The sequence below is a fragment of the Phoenix dactylifera genome, unplaced genomic scaffold, assembly GCF_009389715.1.
Source record: "Phoenix dactylifera cultivar Barhee BC4 unplaced genomic scaffold, palm_55x_up_171113_PBpolish2nd_filt_p 001982F, whole genome shotgun sequence".
Taxonomy (NCBI): Eukaryota; Viridiplantae; Streptophyta; class Magnoliopsida; order Arecales; family Arecaceae; genus Phoenix; species Phoenix dactylifera.
The window spans coordinates 22,009-43,299 of record NW_024069264.1 but is presented as its reverse complement, the minus strand read 5'-3'; the positions used below and the strand labels follow the sequence as shown (position 1 = coordinate 43,299).

Below are 21,291 nucleotides of genomic sequence, written 5' to 3'. Positions count from 1 at the left end.
TATATTTGGAAAGGTTTTTTTTTTTTTTTTTCCTTTCCCGGAAGGCACGGGGGGATGGAAATATCATTGTTTTATTTATTTATTTATTTGTGTTGTGTTGTCCATTCTTCCTTCTCTGGAAGTTCCGCCAACTGTTCAAAATTCTCAGCCTTCGTGCTTTTGACGCGGAGCGGAAGGTTCCCTTCAAGAAAATTAAGCATGCGAAGCTTTTAACGCGCTCGCCTCGAGCACCTCTCTTCCCTATTTCCCTTTCTGGCTCACCTTTACCCGCTTTTTATCCTTTTAAGCTTCTCTGCACTTGAAGAGGATGAAGATGAGGAGGGGCTTCCATCGTTTCTCGCCTCTCTCCAGAATTTAGTGTGCGTATATTTTTGGCTTTTGAATTAGGCTTTCTTTGTTCTACTAGGGTTCGATATTCTCCAAGCTAGCTTTCTGCATCAAAATTTTAGCCGAAATACAGAATATTTTTGAGTTGTTGGGGATGATATGCCTGCTTGTTTCATGGCTTGTTGCTTTATGGATGACCTAATATATGGATCGCGCTTTACATCTGCATGCTTTGGTTAGGAAGTGTAGGTTTAATTAGTAAAAATCTGGTGCTGAAGTAGATCCTGTTGTTCTTTTCATGTGAGAGTAGTTTAATCGGTGCTTCTAGCCTTAAAGTTTAGGGCTTCCTTTCTTGAAGGTACCAAATTTGTGTACAGAAGTATTGAATTCTATGGTTCTGTGTTCTGGATCTAATTAGATCAAACCAAATAATATTCATGTCTTTTGTTTTGAGTTGCCAGTATTATGAACTCTTTGTAAACTTAGTTTGAGTTATTGACGGGGAGTACTTCGAAAAAACCTTTTTAATAGTTAATTTTTGACATATTAATTCTTATAATCATAATAATATAGCTAATAACGTAGGTGTATAATTTCTTTTTACCAAAAAATGGGTGACATTTTGTATATTCATATTATTTATCATCTAATTTTGTTCTTTTATGCATGTCAGCTTCTTCATGTTAGTGTTTTTACTCTTCATTACAGTTGACTTCTGTAAGCATAGATTGCTGCAATCATCAAATGAGAATTTACTTTAGGAGTCTATGGTTTTTTTTCCCCTTTTGATGTAAAACAGAACTACTTTAGGAATCTATGATTAACTTTCTGAAGAAAATACAATTGATAGCTGATAATTTGGTAGCCTTGGTTGCTGATCTTAAGAACAAAGGTTTATGAAGCCTTGCACTGCTTAGGAAATTAGTAATTGTTATTTTGAATGGTTTGGTTTCAGGTTATTCTCTCATGAAAATCAGGATAATAAAGGATAAATGAAAATATGATATGCTTCTTCTGTTTTTACACTGAGATTGAAGAGCAGGTGCAGATCTTATAGTCAGAAGGGCTAGTTTTCGTCAAGCCACAGAAAATCCCCAGAAAACATTCACTATAAATCAGGCTTTCTGATACTAAACAAGAGAATGGTTTCAAGTGGTTATGTGAAACACACAGATGAAATTCAGGAAGAATTTGGGCCAGCAAAAACACCTAGTGGTTACGAGGCAAAGGATCATATCTCTGTTCATGTTAGTACATCTCAAAGAGGACTTTTAGATGACAAGAAACACAGGAATAAATTTCTGAGGGGGGCAGCAGCTTTTCCAGGTAAATCCATGTTTGTGAAATTTGGATCTTCCAGTAGGTTGTCTTCCCCTTCGTCCAAGTTCCGGCGGATGGCAGAGGAAAGAGATGATATCTCTCCTGTAAGTCAAAATCGTTCTGGACGTTTCAGTGTGCCCTTTGCCAGGAAAATCAACTGGGTTTCTCTATGGAGAATGTGTAAGGAATGGATAAGAGATCCCTTGAACATGGTGCTGTTTGTTTGGATTGCCTGTGTTGCCATCTCAGGTGCTATCCTGTTCCTTGTCATGACTGGAATGTTGAATGGTGTGTTACCAAGAAAATCCCAACGAGACACCTGGTTTGAAGTCAACAATCAAATCCTCAATGCACTATTTACCCTTATGTGCCTCTATCAACATCCCAAACGATTTCACCATCTTGTGCTTTTGTGCCGATGGAGACCAGAAGATGCTCTAAAGCTCCGAAAAATATACTGCAAAAATGGAACAAACAAGCCTAATGACTGGAAGCATATGATGATCGTAGTGATTCTTCTTCATATCAATTGTTTCGCTCAGTATGCCTTGTGTGGTCTTAACTTAGGATACCCAAGATCCAAAAGACCTGCTATTGGAGTTGGCCTGTGCATATCTGTTGCAATTGGTGCACCAGCAATTGCCAGTGTGTACAACATTCTTAGCCCCCTCGGGAAGGAATATGAGACTGAAATAGATCAGGAAGCAAAGGGTCAGACTAGCTCTGCCGTTGATAGCAGACCTGCTCATCTCCGGCTGAAATCTTTAGAAAAGAGATACTCTTTTATTGTAGGTGATGAAAGCAGGGTTGCAGAAAGTAGCCCACAATGGGTGGGGGACTGTTTGATTTCTGGGATGATATTTCTCTGGCGTATCTCTCAGTGTTCTGCAGCTGCTGTATTTTTGGATGGAATATGGATAGGCTTGGGTTTGGTAACATGTATGTTCATATAGCAACTTTCCTTCTGTTTTGTCTGGCTCCCTTTTTTATCTTCAACTTGGCAGCTGTCAATATCGACAATGAGGTTATTCGAGAAACATTGGGAATCACAGGCTTTTTGCTCTGCATCTTTGGTTTGTTGTATGGTGGTTTTTGGAGGATTCAGATGAGGAAGAAATTTAACCTTCCTGGAAATACCTTCTGTTGTGGTAAACCAGCAATTGCAGATTGTTTTCAATGGCTTTGCTGTTGTTCGTGTTCTCTTGCTCAGGAGGTGAGGACAGCAGACTACTACGATGTTGTGGAAGATAAATTATACTTGAAGGAAATGAACAATAGCACTCCACCAATGCTGTTCCCTCTGCCTCGTGAAGCTGGGTCTACTTCCTTCAGATCAAGCCCTAGCTCTTCACAGGGCGATTCCAACCAATCCCTCCTCAGGATGGCCAATTTAACAAGTCCTATCAGATCTTCAGGTGGTTTAGCTCCGGAACGGCATTTGCCCATCGTCAAGGACTCCTCAGTACAAGGTAAAGATGAAACAATGAAGCCACCTGTCCTATCTGTGATACAAAGATAAGATAATATGTTGTCATGGTGTATGGAGCGTGATATCCTAGCCAACATATCCATTTTTGATGCTTCCGTTGTTGTATAGAATATCTTCACAGAAATTGTTGTTGATATAGCGATCATTTTTTTTCTACACCTGTCCTTGGTGTAGAGATGAGTGATATCCAATTTGTGCATGCAATTATCATCCATAATTACCTTCCTTTCATGTGCACAGACCCAATCTTTTGAGGATCTCATCTGTTCCATTTCCACCATCAATGAAGTCTCTGGTGCCTAGCTCATGAGAAGTATATTATGCTGAAATGAATGCCAAAATTTTTCAGACCCTTAATCACCTGCAAATGAGGTTTAAAATGCTGAATCAGTCATGCAAACGATGCTTATGAGATGATCTTCACTTCATGATAGAAGATCTCTCATTTCTGCAGGAGCTGCTACATTAAGGTGTCTTGTTGTGGATGAAATGAACCAGCTTTGCTGGTACTCATGTAATCTTTCTTATCTTGTTTGTATTATAATGACTATAATCAGTGTCATTTCTGGAGCCGGGAGTTTTAAGCCAACTGATTATCTGGGGTAATAATTGTGAGCACTGTGGCTTCAAATTCTTCCAAGTATTTCCAGAAATATTATCCAAATAGTGTTGCATCGCATGCATTTTCTTGACGGACTGGTCCATGCTGTTTGCCTCTCGAATCTGATATCCAGGACAAGATTCTATTAGAATTGCATCCCATCTCGTTAAATCCCGGTATTCTGCAGCATTACAATGGCATGCAACCAAGAGGAAGCTGTTCGAAGAGCTATCATATTCTTGCACCAAATTTTCAGGTTCTTCATGTCAGATTGTTCCAGTTTCGTTCTTTGAATTTTTATCTGATGAGCTGCAAGACATGATCCCAATTCGGTTGTTACATGACGACTTCAGAAACGCAACCAATTATAGAACCATTAAGAGAAGCACTTTGGAGCTGTGAAATCAATATTTAAATAAACCCTAGCAACCAATACCAGTCCAATATTCTGCTCCTACCGCTCCACCGTGTTGTTTGAATGGTCTATGCCTACATGGTGCCTGCTGACTGGAAGCTTCTGCCCTAAATTCTAAACTATGGTTTTGTGCGACAACTAATACGAGTCTCTGAGTGCATTAGACCGCAGCAGGTTCTTAAATGAAGAAACCAATGTCAGAAAAGATGGGAAGAAAGTGGTGGGCGTTTCCAAGTCAATAATTGCAAGCAGGTTTGGCTTGATCAAACTGATGCTCATATCCTACGATATCTCATTGGGGGTTTGACATGGTCATGCTTCGCTATTCCTTTTCCTTGTTCCCAAATTCTAAAGTTGGATTCCAATGTTCCCGTTTGGTCGTCTCAAGAGCCTTTTGTCGTTATACTGGGGAAAGTGGTGACCGAGCTCTCTTTTGGACACGGCGTGGGTTGGAGCGTCTGCTGAGCCGCGCTTGACCGTTTCTTCCCGCTATGGTGATGTCGAAGTCTTCTCTTCCCAATTCAAGGGCCACTAACAAGGAAACTTCTCTGGTTCTAAAGCTTCTTTCTGGGTGATTTCCTTTCACGCCGGGAGGACGGGAGGAGTTCCGATGCTCAGTTCTCTTGCCGGAACTATACTATGCAATCTCTGCCATCTTTTGTGAGGATCTGGACCGGTACGTGTTTAGTCCCACATCGGTTATATATTGAATAGATCTTGATCCTAACTATATATATTTGGTTTTCGAATGTAGTCGTATCCTTACTTGTTTTTTCGTCTTTTTCTTTTTCTTTTTTTCCCTAATTCAACTCTTCTTCTGGGTGATTCGAAAATCTCTGATTTTTTTTCCCAAGAAAATGGAAATCTCCGTACCTAACGAAATTATTTTTCACTTTTGCGAAATATTTTTCCTGAAACTGGAAAAACTTGCGAGCTAATGCTGATCTATTGAACTTCATAAATCAGAAAGTTATATTATAGAACAAGTTTTCTGCCGAATTCTTACTGTTATGAGAGAGGTGGTGATGATATAACTTGATAAGTGTTTTTTTTTTGCAGGAAATTTTGATGAGAGGTTGACTAAGGTTGTTGAAATCCATTGAGTTATAGGATAGTCGATTGTTCACTTACTTCTTCGGAGGGGACTCGACAACAGTGGCGAAGCAAGGGTTCGTGGGTGTTTTATGTAATCGAACAGAGAGATGTTATCAAATGGCAACGAGTACACCAAAGAAATCCTCAGAGAACTCGAGTTGGGCACGAATTCAGATGCCACCGAACTCATTGAAAGCATTCGTGTTTCCATTCCATCAGTTAATCAAACGGAATTATCATATCCGAAAAATCACAAGAGACGATTTCTCGATTTCTTGAGGGCTGATCTCTCAAGAGACTGGTTTAAGAAACTAGGATTCTCTTCCCCATTAACCATCCTCCAGCGAACTGTGGATGAAAGAGAGGAGATTTCGCTTTCAGTTTCTTCTCCTGTTGGCACGCAACAGCATTTCCATATCAACTTTATCAGGAAAATCAACTGGGCTTCTCTTGTGGATATCTGCAAGGAATGGATAAAGCATCCCATGAATGCTGCTCTTCTTATTTGGTTAGTATGTGTTGCCATCTCTGCCTCTATGCTGGGCCTACTCCTGCTTGGACTGCTAGATAAAGCATTCCCCACAAAATCCTCGAGAAATCATTGGATTGAGATCAACAACCAAGTTCTCAATGCTCTCTTCACGCTCATGAGTCTATATCAACATCCAAATCTGTTCCACCACTTTGTTCTTCTATGCAGATGGAGATCAGAAGACATCATAAGACTTAGAAAAACATATTGCAAGAGTGGAGCTTACCGACCTCACGAGTGGGCTCATATGATGGTGGTTCTTGTGCTCCTCCACATCACCTGTTTCTCTCAGTATGCCTTGTGTGGACTCTACTGGGGATATACAAGGACACGACGACCAGAATTTGCTGAAAATTTCTTTGTTGTTCTCGGCACTGCGACAACCATCATTGCCGGTGCCTACACTGTATACAGTCCTCTTGGCAGGGAGTACAATTCTGACTCGGATGAAGAATCACCACGTCGAAATTCTAGTGCTGATGTTAAGCACTATAATATGGTCGGCTTGGCGTTGAACGATCGAAGAGTTGTAGTGAGCGAACCAGAGTGGGCAGGGGGGCTATTTGATTGTGGGGATGATATTACTGTGAGCTGCCTTTCCTTATTCTGTACTTTCTGCGTCTTTGGTTGGAACATGGAAAGGCTTGGATTTGGGAACATGTATGTCCATATTGTCACCTTCCTTCTCCTGTGTGCTGCTCCATTCTGGATTTTCAACATTTCAGCGCTGAAAATTCATGACCAAGTTATTGGTGATATGGTGGGGACTGCAGGGATAGTTCTCTGCGCCTTTGGTTTGGTTTATGGTGGTTTCTGGAGGATCCAGATGAGGAAAAGATTCAAACTTCCTGGGAATACTCCATGTCTCGGCTCCCCCTCGCTGCCCGATTACGCCCAGTGGATGTTTTGCTGGGCTTGTTCTCTAGCTCAGGAAGTGCGCACAGGAAATTTATATGATGTGGAAGATGGCAGCCTCTACAGAAAGCAATTGGAAGGTGATGAAGAGAGCAGTCCTTTTCTAACTCCTCTACCTCGTGAGGGGGGATTAAGTACAAAGTTTGGAACAGATGGTGCCTCTCAGTTTCCAATCTCCTACCCTGCTAAGTTGCCAAATTCGACGGGGGTGGGAGAGGAGCATGGCATTCAAATTGATCAGCTGCATGTGATGCAGGTGGAGTCTTCCATATTAGCTTCTGATGATGCATTGAGACCACCTGTTCGACCATTAATACCGTCATTGAAGAAAGTTGGTGATGGTAATTCAGCTGCACCACCACATTTTCCCCATTTACAGGCACGGGATGATTCATCAGCTTCCATTCAGAATGGCTGACTCGAGTCTTCAGGATTATGTTAATGAAATCTTTAGGCACTTGGTGCCTACTGCGTTCTCAAAGAAAAAGTTCTTGTATGTAGCTTCTTCGGTATCACTTGCTCAAGCTTATACAGGAAATTTTTCTCTGTATACACTATCTTTTCCAAATTATCAAGAGAAAAGTTTGCTTTCTAGATACATTAGTACCCGATTAACAATTCCTCCTATGAAAACTGTTATATTGACCAAGAATATTGGTCTATTTCAGTATCTATGCATTTTAGATTTCTTCTGGGTGATCGGTTTGGTTCATAATTCATGATCGGACCATCGAGAAAGGGAGCTTCTAGAACAAATCATGCAGGCTGTTTTGTCTTGGATGAATACTAGAACTTTACAGATAAAATGAAAATCAAATGGTACAGGTCAACCTTGACATTATGTAATATATCTGGAAACTACATATTGGCTATGATTCATTGAATTGAAATAAGAGAACTTTTTTCTTCTTAAGCAATTTGGCTTTCGGGATGGATATCAATTTGTAAATAGAAGGAATAAAATGATGCAATCCAATATGCAGATAAAGACCTGAGGCAGAAGATCTATCTCTCTAAAGATTTGTGATCAGGTTTCATTGAAATATAAAATGGCGGCCAGACGAAGAAAGAAAGACAAAAAGGCTGCATTTTTTTCATGGAGACTGTTTTTTTTTTTGAGAAACATGGAAAGTGAATTTTTTTTTGAAGGACCAAGTTATCTAATTTTGACATTTCTTCACCATGGGGATTAGCAACATTTATATGGTAACTACTTTCCAAATGCATAAAACCTTATGTTGCTGGAGTTGTCATTTGGTTTGCGATTGAAATTAGAATCAGAATCAACAGTTTGAAATGGAAATATGAATGATCATGTATTATTTTTTATATATTTGGTTCCCGACTAAAATTAAAATGAAAATCGGAATAGAAATAGAACTTCCACCAACCAAATAACTTAAGAGGGCGTTACTCATTTTCATTATCATTCTAGAGCCCAAGAGCCCAACTTCTCCTATCCAAACATAGCCTTAAATTGTAGTTGATAGAAAGGAAGACCCAAGCCTTGCTGCTTATATCCTCCAATTAGCCCTGCGCTACATTTCCAGGTTTGAAAACTGGACGACAAGTGCAATCATATCTGGTCAAAAGTGAAGGTCAACCTCCTCTTTCGTCAGCCATTAACAAGTCAAATTATGACCGTTCGTCCTTCCGTGATCCACGTTCCACCAGTTGGAGCCGGCCCTTTTTATAATAAAATATTAACAACTTCATAGTGAAATAATAACGGTTTTTTTGGGTTAATGAAAAGAGTTAAACAACACAAGTGTTCGGAAGCATCCTAAATGGTTGACAAATAATTCCATTCAACAAAATCGGAGTGCTCAATACGCCGCATCGTTTCTTGGACCATCAATCAAAATTTCTAATTATTATTTTATTATTTTAAATAAATATAAAATTAATAGACTTTAAATTACTTTTTTTTCTTGACTCTTACGCCAGTGCAGCTGTTCCTGGTCCACTTCTGAGCTCATCCTTGAAACTTTTATAATTAAGCAAGAGATCCTCTAAATCTGCCAACTTGTAGCTCATGCAAGTTTGACAATTTCTTTTTGAGCTTCACTAATTAATACGTTAAAGAAAGGTTTCAAATCCCTAGAATGAGGCCAATTCCGTTTTTCTATTTATGGAAAAGGATGAACCGTTTCCCATCCCGATATTTGGGATAGGGATATTTTAAAATGCATTGATCGAGATGCTAAGACGATGACAAGATGGTCCCATCCTGATGCCTACCCCATCAAAATACCTCGCCCGATATCTTATCTGAATTTGAAATTCATGTGTTAAAAGAGCTCAAGTAACTATTTGGTGTTTTAATGGTTACATAGAATAGTTGAAGCCTTTTATGGTGAAACCACTGACCTAAAACCTCAGTTTTGTATATAAAAGTTAAAAATGATGCCATACTATAGCCTAAAAAAATCGAAGTCAAAAAATGATGGCATGTTACAGCTTAGAAAATATCTGTCCCAAACCCACCTCACTTACCGAGGGCTCAACCAAATTTTTAATCACTTTTAACCAAATAATTTGAGCATTAAATGCAATAACTAAAGCCAGATATTAGCTATAGGTAATTGCTAATTCTAGATACCTCGTATAACTTTTAAAGAATTATATCTTTTTTGAATTGGACAGCAAAGATTCCACATAGATCACCTAAGCCGTTAACCATGACCTACTATCTTTACATTATTTATGCATAAAAAAAAATATGATTTGATGACTCTTGATTTATATATAAAAAAACTGAGTGCATAATGAAGCGTAAACGTGAATGGAGCAAAAGAATTCTATTAGATTTTTTTTTTTGCTAGAGCGGGTAATTCATACCTGACGAGTACGAATGCATCCAAGAAAATCAGAAAACAGAATATTTCGGAGCGCCCAGGGGCCCATAAGGCATTCCCAACATGGTTGGCCATATAAGCGACCATCCAATCCGCACCCCTATTAACTTCACGAAATACATGCTTAGTCTGAAATGCTCCTCCATTTTTTTTTATTGTCTAAATATCTCGAAGCAATTGGGGGTTGTCATCGACATCCAATCCGCAGCCCTATTAATTCACTGCTCTAGCTGTTGAGCTGATGTAGCCGTCATCCTTGACGAACACGCCGGAAAGTCAACAACACGATGGAAGTGGGTGGTGGTGGGGCCCGGATTCTTCTTTCGTAGAGCCAGCAAAATTTGACCTTACAGTTTGGAGCTCGTTATGGAGACTTAAGCAGGAAATTTTTTCTGCTTGTCATTACATCTTGCTCTCAAAGCCGCGGCATGCACAAAATTAATAATTTGGACACGGAACAAGCAATACCGTCTTGCTATCCACCTCGTCAATCTCCTTTTACAAAGTCTCTCTATTCAACTCACTTACAAGAGAGCACATTTGCTCTGGATCTGTATTGATTTATTTTGTTCTTGGTTCGGCTGATTGATGCTTGCTCTAGTTGGTGAGCATGAACTAGGTGAATTGGTTTTCATAAAGGTTGACTTATGCTCAACCTAACCTTTAAAATATAATCATTAAAGTTGAATCGGACCGATTTGAGGGACGAGAGAATCGGTGAACTAGAACCCTAGACAATCCAATTTTCCTATAAGATCAGAAATACAGGTTAATTGATCAAAAAGTACCAAAAATATGTTTGAACTAGTGGAGAACCATTGAGTTGCATGGTTTTTGTAAGACTGATGAATCAAGCATGCAAGAATCGATGAATTAGAACCTTGGCCTATCCACTTTTTGCTATAAGATCGAGAATGCATTTGAAGTGGTTCAAAACCGCAATTTAAGTTGAATATACATACATACTCATTTTAATTTTTTTTTATATTCTTAAAATTTATTATTTAAAATGTTGAAAATACCAATAAGTCTTATTTAGTTTGTTACATCATATATTTTTTTTATTTTTAAAATTAAATGATTCACTTTTCTATTTATGGTACAAGTAAAGACTATTATATGATGTTGAACAATGTAATTTATAAAGCAGTATATAAATAAAAATTAATATAATTATATACTAGTTTTATATATTTTATTTTTTATATGTAAATCTAATCATCAACTGACCTAATAGTTGGACTGATTACCTGATGATGCAGATTCTTGACCATGTGATCCGATCGGGAAAAAAAGAAGAATTTTTTCAACCTACTTAATTCGAATCTTTGAAAAAAAAATTTAAAAATGGATGAAAAATTGGTGAAAATAGGGTTTAGATCCCCTTTGTTTCATTAACTATCATAAAAGTGAGGTTTGCCCTTGCATAATTTAGATCGGATTTCTCTTTTAATTCTAATAGAATTTACTTTTCTAAAATAGTTATGATTAGTAAAAATGAACACAAAAAAGCTAAAATCCTATAGGACGTAAATCTTGACTCTTACATCAACTTTTTCTTCTATCACTCCACGTAATTCTTTTCGGATTGGAACATACGTCCAATTAAAATAAAAAATTTGAAAAGAAAGTTTTTGGTTTGACAGGTCTATTTTGGGCCCAAACGATGGAATTTGGATCTGATCGCTACGGGCACGGCCCTTTTTGGAGGCATTATATAACTAAGTTATGATCTTCGAATGGCGCATGATTCGGATTTTTGATGTGATGGATCTCACTCTTAGATCCTATCCAATTCCATCTATAGTGGCCAAAGTGGTCCATGTTAAATCTAGTGATCCTTCTGAATCACTAAGTTGGTCTTTGGTTCGGATTTAAGAATTATACTTGAAAGTAGTATCTCATAATATGGTACAAGTTTTTCTGCATTAGTTTTCTTAAGACAGCCTTTATGATAATAAATCTTGATGGCAATCCTAAAGTTGTTTGCAAGGGATGCTAAACTAGATAGCCTGGGGGATAAGTTTGACATTAGAAACTCATATAAATAGCCATATGATTTGTGGTCACTAAAATTAGAGTGGATAAATCTCATACTATTGTAGCGAGAGGATTTCAATCCATTTGATTAGCACATCCCACTAAAGCACTTGTATTAAGAAAAGTTTGGCTGAGCTTTTCTCTGCTTGCATGAGGAAGATATATATAGTGATATTCAGGGTTTGTTGTTAGCACAGTTAATCAATTGGCTGATATATTTACCCAGGCCTAAAGGTTCCCTCAACTTTGATCCAAGTTCAACATACTCATGCACCATTTTGCTTGAGGGGGTGTTAATTACAACATATCATCTATTAACACCACCAAATCGACTTCACCAATCACATCTGTTAATCCTAATGAAATTTACTCCTATTTTAGAGGAAACAAATAATGACATAGACGAAAACAAACTATGGCATATATTTGCTTATGAGAGAGGAAATAAACAATAGCATACAAAGAAATAAACCACGGCATATATTGTTTTATGATAAAATAAATAAATAATGGCATACAACTAAACAAATTATGTCTTTTTTTTTTTCTCACGTTGTTGTATGGTTGAACAATCCTTGTAATTATAGTAATATTTTTATCATATCACTATAATTATGCCTATAATTGTACAACCAATAAAGATTTTTTTTTTTGTGTGGGCGCGCGTGCTTTTAATATATATATATATATCCCCCACCAGTTTAATGCTGTTGACTTATTCCATTTATCCTTTTCCTCTTCTACCAACTCTTAATTTTTTTCAATACAGTGTTGATTTTTAGGGTGGCGAACACTTTTTTTCCCCTAAATGTTGATGATGATGGGGATGATCGGCTCCTATTATTTAAAAATTAAGGGAAAAAAGAGAGAGGAAAAGACTGGAAATCACGTGGCAGCGGTGGATCAACCGTTCCAACGGCTGCAAACAAGTGTTCTCAACCGTCTAGAAGCTCAGTTTTTTCACGACACACGTCATCATGATGCCGTAATTGGGCCGCAGTTTGGTAAATCCAAGTCGTGGGCTGAACCGCCACCGGCCTCAACTCGGCAGCGGACCGTGTGCGCCGGGTTAGAAAGTTCCACTGACGACCATTTCTGCCCCTTTTGTCAAATGACAAACTAAAAAATGAATGCATTCCCCTCTCTGAGTCTCAACCGGCTTCTCTGACTTCTTCTTGTCTCCCTTCACACTCCGAAGCCTTTTATAGACTTCATTTCCAGGCGCGAGGAAGAAAGCAAGATTTGACCCAATTATTGGATCTTACGATACTCTGTCAACAAAATAATCTAGGTGGACTATGGAAACACAAATGTAGAAATAGAATGGCCTTTGAGTCACCAGATGCCCCTTTCACCTAGCCTTCTCTGTATGTTCATATATAGATGAAAGAAATATTTCCAAACACCTTCTTCACCTTTTTCTGTGTTCTCCTGACGCTGGAAACTAGGGAACCAAAGGCAAGAGGATGCATTTCCAATCTCCCCTCAACCTATGAAATGAGGTATTGCTGCTGGCTTATCCCCTTCGATGAACTTAGTAGCTGAAATCAAATGTTTTGCCTTTCCTCAAGAAGTTTATTGAACTTTGATCTAGTTTCCTTCCATTACTGCTTCTTCCTACTAGCTTTTATTGCAAATGCAGACTTAGTACCCTCAAAAGAAAGAGATGAGTGCAGGTTTAGAATTCTGGCTTACGCTGCTGGAGGTTTTGGATGTCATATTATCATGAGCTTGCCTTTCTTGTTTATGGAATTAAAATATATTTGTAGAAATCAAACTGGTGGTCATTTTTAATTTCTTTTTTCTTAAAAAGAGTAGATCTTTCAGTTAATCATCATGTATGATAAAAAATGTAAATGTTCTTTGCCTTGTGCTTCAGTTAATCATCAGTTAATCCAAATTACTCTTATATTTTTCTGCTTTACTTCATTGGGGAGATTTGGTCGAGTCATATAGATAGCGCTGAACACAGTTTAGTTGGCTGATGCCCATGAAATAAAAATATTAGCATGTCAGTGTTTTTTTATGCATTAACAATCTATATGAGATCCAAGCGGAACAACAAGGGTATCCAGAATATTTTATATGTCCTAGAATTTTCCAAGCGGATGCTGAAAGACTTTATTGCATAAGAGGAGGAAAATGGAAAAATTAAAGTTTTAACAGGAAAGCGAGAATAGGATTGATGAACAGGGGAGGAGACAGAAGAAATTATCTAATGGAAGAGGAAAAAGAAAGAGAAATGCAACGTAATGAAAAAGAGGAAAACGAGAGAGATTCCGTGTGGAACAAGCAAGAAAAGAAGAGGATGGCAAGCAAAAGGGATATAAAATAGATGGAAACAAGCATAAGAAACAAGGTGAAGACTGAAGGGAACATTTATTCAAGGGGTTTCAATTATTCATAAACTAATTTGTAGTTGGCTAATAGAAAAAACTGGTGGTTTTTCTCAAATACTAAACTCTCGGAAGGTGGATTAAACAGTAGCTGTTATTAAAGTTGGATGATATCTGTGAAAAAATGTGATGATGATTCTTGAAATATGGTGAAATCATACCTTGAAAGCTGACCTCAACTGTTTCTAGGTAGAAGGAAAAAAAGAAAGTTGAGTTAAACCAAAATTTAGATCTTATTTTATTCTCCTGGTGTAGATTTTAAATAGTAGATAATCTAGCTTTCAAATTGTACTAATAGATTCTATTCTCGAGTTCCTGCAGGTAATTCAGACACCAGTCAGCTAAGTTAAAATATTTGCCGTTTGAAGCCATCAACAAAGATAAAGTGACACTCAACTTTGCATGATTGCTCCCTGCTTAGCACTCGAGATAATAGATTATATCTATCGAGAGAGCTAGGTAGACATTTGAAGGAGATCCAAGTATTGGGTATCAATTATAAAGGCACAATGATCTCAAATGAGAATGGAGAGCACAAAGATGAAATCCAGGAGGAACTGGAGAGAGGAACAACAGGCACCAGAATGAGGCTTGTGGATTACATCCCCATCTACATTCCGACAGTTGAGAAGGGACTCTTGGATCAGAGCCACCAGAAGAAAAGATTTCTAGATTTTCTCAGAGCCCATCCATCCAAAGATTGGTTTCTTAGGTCTGGTTTTGTCGGTAGACTGTCTCCTTTCTCCTTCGTAAGGCGAAATGGAACCCCAGGTCATGAGTCCTCTCCTTCTGATCCAGCTCCTGGCGGTGCCCGACGGCGTTTCCGTGTGCCATTTGTCAGGAAAATCAACTGGGCAGCTTTGATCAGATACTTCAAGAAATGGATAAAGAATCCTGCGAACATGGCTCTTCTTATTTGGTTGATCTTTGTTGCTGCGGGCCTCATCATTCTTGGTCTGCTCATGCTTGGAATACTAGATGGAGCAATACCAAGTAGCTCCCAAAGAAAGAGATGGACCGAAATCGTCAATCAAATACTAAATGCACTCTTTACAATTATGTGTTTATATCAACATCCAAAATTGTTCCACCAGCTAGTTCTTCTATTCAGGTGGGGATCGCCCGACAAGGTGGAGCTAAGGAAAATCTACTGCAAGGATGGAGCGCAGCGACCTCATGAAAGGGCTCATATGATGCTAGTTGTGATCCTCCTCCATCTCACTTGTTTTGCTCAGTATGTCATGTGTGGCCTTTACTGGGGTTACACAAGGAAGACCCGACCGGACTGGGCACTAAATCTCTGCATTGGAGTAGGAATTGCAGCACCAGTTATTGCTGGTGTGTATACTGTTTATAGCCCTTTAGGTCGAAGATACGGCGAGTCCGAAACCGAAGAAGAATCTCAGCATCAGGCAGCCACAACTACCCAACCAGATGATTCTGAACTGAAGATATTTAGCAGAAGGGTTGTGGTAACTAGTCCGGAGTGGATTGGGGGACTATTTGATTGCTGGGATGACCTCACCGTATGCTATCTTTCCTTCTTCTGTACCTTCTGTGTCTTTGGGTGGAACATGGAAAGGCTTGGGTTCGGCAATATGTATGTTCATATAGTCACTTTTATACTACTCCTCATTGCTCCTTTCTGGGTCTTTAATGTGTCTGCCCTCAATGTCCACGATGATACCATTAAGTACATAGTGGCGATATCCGGCATAGTGCTGTGTTTCTTTGGGCTACTCTATGGAGGATTTTGGAGGATTCAGATGAGGAAGAGGTTCAAACTTCCAGCCAATCCTTTCTGTTGTGGCTATCCATCGGTGACTGATTGCATGCAGTGGCTCTTCTGCTGGTCATGCTCACTAGCTCAGGAGGTGAGGACAGGAAATTTTTATGATATTGAGGATGAGAGCTTTTATCAGAAGGTTACTGGTGAGGACGGTCGACAAGTCCTGGTTCCTTTGCCCCGGGAAGGCGGGTCTGGAATGCGTAGCTACTCTTGCCCACCCAAAATTGAGCCAGCTAATCTACAAATGTCTAGTGATATATCAACAGATGCTAGGATTTCAATTACCCTTGAGAGATCATCTACATCCGGGAAGGTTTATGCAATGAGACCACCTCTTCCACCACTAATTCAACTAGAAGACAGCTAGCTTCAGAAGAAATAATGGTTTTGGAAGCAAATGGTCGGGCAAAAACATCAGAGTTAGCTCCTATGCGAGGTATGAGAACAGATCTTCCTCTTTGCAGTACAACTTTTGGAAGTTCAATAATCTCGCAAATCTTTAAAACATGTCATAGTTCCTTTATTATTAATATATCGATATAAGATGGATTTGTAAGTTATTATTTGCATTTGGTTGGAGACTACACTTGTAAACTTTATGTTAGTCTCAAATCAATTATCATACAATCTTTTTTTGGGGGAAAAGCATAGAATAGATCACTTGGATCACAACTACACTTTTTCTGCTTGTAATAACCGTATACCATTATCCGACTGCTGGCACTCCATTTTTCAATAATTCAACAGACAATGGAAGAAGTTTGAGAATTGATTTTTTTTTATATTTTTTCTGAAGTCACTTCCTGTTATGTCTTCATTCATCATTATATAGTTTAAAATTTCTGTTGCGACTTCAAATAGATGCCCTGTTAAGAAGTTCAATTCGTGAAACATAGCATCTCAGTATACTTAGTAGCTTACAGAAACATAATTAATCCACAGCCTACATGACATGTACTGCTAAACCTAGTGTGTGCTGCTCATATTTTCAGCTCGTTGATATTTTAAACTCATTTCTTCATGTAATGTATCAAAATAATTATGGCTAGGATAACTTCAGACATTTATTCTTCCCTCTCATGCTGAGAATTTGGCTTGTCTAGTGACTAACCTTCCCCTCATGCTTTGAGAGCACGCAGTTGAAAGTATTTCAGTAGTCTTTTGGGGCAAAGAAACATGATAAATTGCGGGCAAAATAGAGGATGGTACATTCTTCTGCTCTTGTTTTAATTAAAACACTTGTCTGATTGCTTTTCATAAAACCTAGTTTGGAAAAGCTGATAGGATAGCAAACCTAGTATGAGCTTTCTAAGGGACCCTCTCTTGTTCTACATAAAATGCTTCTCTATTTTTTTTGGTAAAACTGGATCTTTATTAAATCATCCTTGAATAAATAAAATGAATTTTTATATTTATTGAATGAAAATAAAACAGAACCAAACAGCCCCACATCATGAAAATATTCCATTAGAAGATCACAAGGAAATCAAGGTACTGGAGTCTCAAAAAAGAGCAGTGTTGGGGCCATAATTTGTGTTCTTATACCTTAATGACTTGAAGCAATGTACTAAAGAGTGATCTTAGATGGGATATACGACGAGTTGCGAAATGGATAAAAGGGAAGGCAAAATCTAGAGAGAGTAGGGGGTGAGGGAAGAAAAGGTGAATGAGTTGGGATAACGTAGCGGTCATCATTCATCAACCATCAGTCAGAAGTCTCTTTTTGAGAAAATAAGCCACAAATTCTCAATGATGGGAAATATATAAGTGCAGTCATATCATGAAACAAAGATAACACAATACCATCATTGTTTAGATATAATATGAGAAAGATTGCTCGTATCACAAACATGCATGAAAGATTAGGAGGCATATGGGTAGCAAATAAATTTCTGGAAGGTGGAAAAACAGGTTGTTTATAGCTAAAACAATATTATAAAGTCTTCCAGGGAGCACAAAAAGGTAATATTTCCAATAATACTTTTAAAGAAGGTCACATAAAAGTATAAATATCCTGTTCTTTCTCCATTTCTTTTTTCCGACGAGCAGAAACCAAATTCTTAAATGCACATAGAGATGCCTATGGTAACACATTAAAGAAGGCACATGAAAGTGCAGGAGTTGATGTAGTTCATTGAAAGTATAACATGTACATCTCGACTGTCAAACCTTAATCCATAGCAGCATCTTGTGTGATAGAAATCAAACACGTAAATGGACACAGATATACCTATGGTGATGCATTAAAGATGGCACATGAAGGTATAGGAGACGATGTAGCTCATCGAACTATAACACAAACTTGATATCAAGCCATGATCTATATCAGCGAGATTTCGAACAGAAATTTTCTTCCCTTTTTTCTAACGAAGTTTTCAAAAGAAACAAAATTCACGAAATGTACATAGATGATAGAACATGGTAAAGAATATTAATTAACAAACTGAGCTGCTCGCTTGGAAACCAAATACAGATTGCATAATGAAAACCAATATTCTATGGGGCAGAGACTTCACAATTGCTTTGTTGAAGCAGCGTCAGAGAAGACCATGTCTCCTCTGGTACGTTTTATGCAACAGACCAAGTCGGGCGTAAATGGGCCTCAAAGAGATGCTCGAACGATGCTTTTGATGGGCTCTTCAGGCCCAAGATTGACTCCCGAATTGACGGGTTAATTGAATTCGTCTGCTTTAGTGTCCTGTGATGGTTTGTTGGAGTGCTGGTGCTATAAATTTATAATGGATTAGTTCGGATACTGTTCGATTAAATTAAGTTTTAATGTTTGGATGAGGTGTTTGGTAAGGTGAGGTATGCATTATGTCACCTTATTCCATTTTTTTATAAGCAGCTCAAGTTATAATATTCAAGTAATTGCCGATATTAGCAGTAAAAGGCTACAAATGGGTCGTATTGACTCGTGACACGATCTGACCCACTTACACAGTTACACCCAACTTGACCCGTTTTGGAGGACCCGTGGGCTAGGCCGGGTTCTAAAATTGGACTCATTCCATTTTTTCAGATCGGATTTAGGTTTACTGAATTTAGACCCGACCCGATCCATTTGAAATTCAAATAATTTTGAATTTTCAATCCTACGACCGGCCCCGACCCAACCCGATCCGAATTTGTAAAATTATTTGGGCCCACTGCCCGCAGCCTACGGGAGTGAAAACAAGTCATGTTAAGGCCCGACCCAAGCTCTGTATCTTTGTGAAAATTGAAATCGCGCTCAAGCCCAAAGCCAAGCAGACGTTTATAAAATAGAAAGCGAGGTTGCGAGGCATATGACTCGCAACGCACAAGGATTTCCAGTACCGTGGAGGCGACTCGGGCGAGGGGGAGGGACGGCGACAGGGACATGGCCGGCTTGGGAGGACATGAGGGCTTTGGAGGCGGGGAGGCCAATCTCCCTGGCGCTGGCCTTCATGGCAGGGAGGGCGGCTTTGATGAGGTGAAAGAGCCCATGAGGTTGACCTCCACCATGAAGCAAACCTCCTCTAGCAACTGGGCTTCTAACTCTTGGGGCACGAACACACCCTGGTTGCAAATGAGAACGTCGACGGGGCTGACCTCCTTGAAGGCCCAAGCTACAGCAATAGGTCCCGGACGTCGGCAGCGAGGGCGACGGCATTGATGCCAATGGCGAGTTAGATGGCATTGTAGACCTCCGGAGGTGGGTGGGGTTGCGCGCGAGGATGGAGATGCAAGTGCCCCTGGCGGCGATGCGGTGGGCGAGGGCGAGGCCGATGCTGCTAGACCCGCTGCTGATGAGGATGTGGCGGCCCTTCATGGGGATCTAGATGCGTCGTGGGCGAACGACGGTGGCCAGGAGGACGAGATGGAGGGCGGCGAAGGGGACGACGAGGAGAAAGAGTAGGAAGAGGGAAGCCAAGGAAGGGTTGATCGAAAGAAGAAGAAATTTCCAAACAAACAAACATACAATAGCATTTTGGCTACTAAAACTCTCGTGCACTCCACTGGCAATTGAATTGCTACTTTAATTGCCGGTCCCTATGCTTCCCCTTCACATGGAAGTTTCGATACTGCAATTAACTACTTTAGTTACCACCCTTTTCCCATCTCTCCTCACACGGAAATTTTAACACTGCCCTTCACACACGCACTTCGGAAATCCGAACCGGATTCAAATTATTTTGGGTTGGGTCCGAGTTATGCATGGACCGATCTGGTCCGATCTTTTATTGAGTTGGGTCTAGGTCCAAAATTAGAACACGAATAAGAAACTGAATTGGGTCGTGGTCATTCATGATCCGATCCGACCCGACTCATTTGCACCAGTAGCAGCAGTAATTCAATGGGTAGGAAACAAAATGAGGTGGAGCATCACCAACACACTTGGGTTACCATGAGGAACACAACCACGATATCCACGCATGCTTCCACTGACAATCGTGCCTCTAGATCCATCTTTTCTAATCTTGATAATTTGAGTCCACTGATCAAGTGGACGTTCTTTTCCAAACTTTTCCTCGTACTCCCAAATCTGATGTCCCAACCCCTCCCACCATAATCTCCCATATTGGCAGACAGCCGGTGACTATAGAGAGAAAAAAAGGAAATTGGAAAGGATGATTTGCTAAACCAAGACTGCATAAAGCTGAATCAAGGTATTTAGATCTCTATACGTAGGTTATCTTGGTGAGTAGCCAAGACCGAGATGAACTAAGGTCGTAAATAAAAATTTTGAAATGTCTTCATCAATTAAAAAAATGAAAGAACCAAGATTTTTCAAAATCTCAATTGATATTTTCAAGATCATGGTCAATATGAATAGACCTAGATTAAAAATTATACCTATATTTTAATTTTGAGATTTATTGATTGAAACATCTTATGTAAGGAGGCAAAAAAAAGTGACAAAGATGTCAACCTATATAAATATATCACTTCGACCAATATCTTGGATTTTATCTATTTATATCAGCTTAGATAATAGATCAAAGATTTTTACTTCGATCATATTTGGATGTACCTGATGCCAATACAAAACAAGATCTCAATCAAGATGAAAACCTTGAGTTGAATGTGTATATTGTCCACACTTATGATATATCCCTTAAAACAAGTTGAAACCTATTTGGTGTTTGGACGGTATGACTTAGCATATATCAAACATTCAAAAATTTGACACAATCTATTCATCATAATTTGAACTATACACATGTTTATAAATATAAAATTTCAAATATTTTAGAAATAATCATCTATGTATTAAGTGATCAATAAATGAAAGATTTAGACGTAGTAGAAAAGGGTTTTGATATATAATTGGAGATTAAGTGTAAAGACCGGAAATTGGGCCCGTTCTTGGGCCCAATGAACTGAAGTCGGCAATGGATGCCGACTTCAGTCTGTTCATCGTGGTCTTCCCACGATGAACACGCCGGCCGAATGGCCGGCGAAACCCCCGCAAGCCCCCCCCCCCGCTCTTCCCTCTTCCCCTCTCTCCCTCTCCCTCTCTCCCTCTCTCTCTCCCTTTCTCTTTTCTCT

The 21,291-nt window shown here is 39.1% G+C and overlaps 2 protein-coding genes and 2 pseudogenes across 2 annotated transcripts; 3 read left to right on the top strand and 1 right to left on the bottom strand.

The window, feature by feature from the left end:
* Positions 1 to 34: 34 nt before the first annotated feature.
* Positions 35 to 3,828, top strand: LOC103702082 (annotated as a pseudogene).
* Positions 3,829 to 3,938: 110 nt separating this feature from the next.
* Positions 3,939 to 7,361, top strand: LOC103702081. The gene is made up of 2 exons (XM_008784369.4): positions 3,939 to 4,828; positions 5,212 to 7,361. Exon 2 carries the CDS (start codon positions 5,355 to 5,357, stop codon positions 7,110 to 7,112), a length of 1,758 nt encoding a protein of 585 aa, XP_008782591.2. The 5' UTR covers positions 3,939 to 4,828; positions 5,212 to 5,354; the 3' UTR covers positions 7,113 to 7,361.
* Positions 7,362 to 12,839: 5,478 nt separating this feature from the next.
* Positions 12,840 to 16,541, top strand: LOC120109280. The gene is made up of 2 exons (XM_039123041.1): positions 12,840 to 13,094; positions 14,310 to 16,541. Exon 2 carries the CDS (start codon positions 14,498 to 14,500, stop codon positions 16,142 to 16,144), a length of 1,647 nt encoding a protein of 548 aa, XP_038978969.1. The 5' UTR covers positions 12,840 to 13,094; positions 14,310 to 14,497; the 3' UTR covers positions 16,145 to 16,541.
* A 2,492-nt stretch (positions 16,542 to 19,033) lies between these two features.
* Positions 19,034 to 20,319, bottom strand: LOC103702213 (annotated as a pseudogene).
* Positions 20,320 to 21,291: the final 972 nt, after the last annotated feature.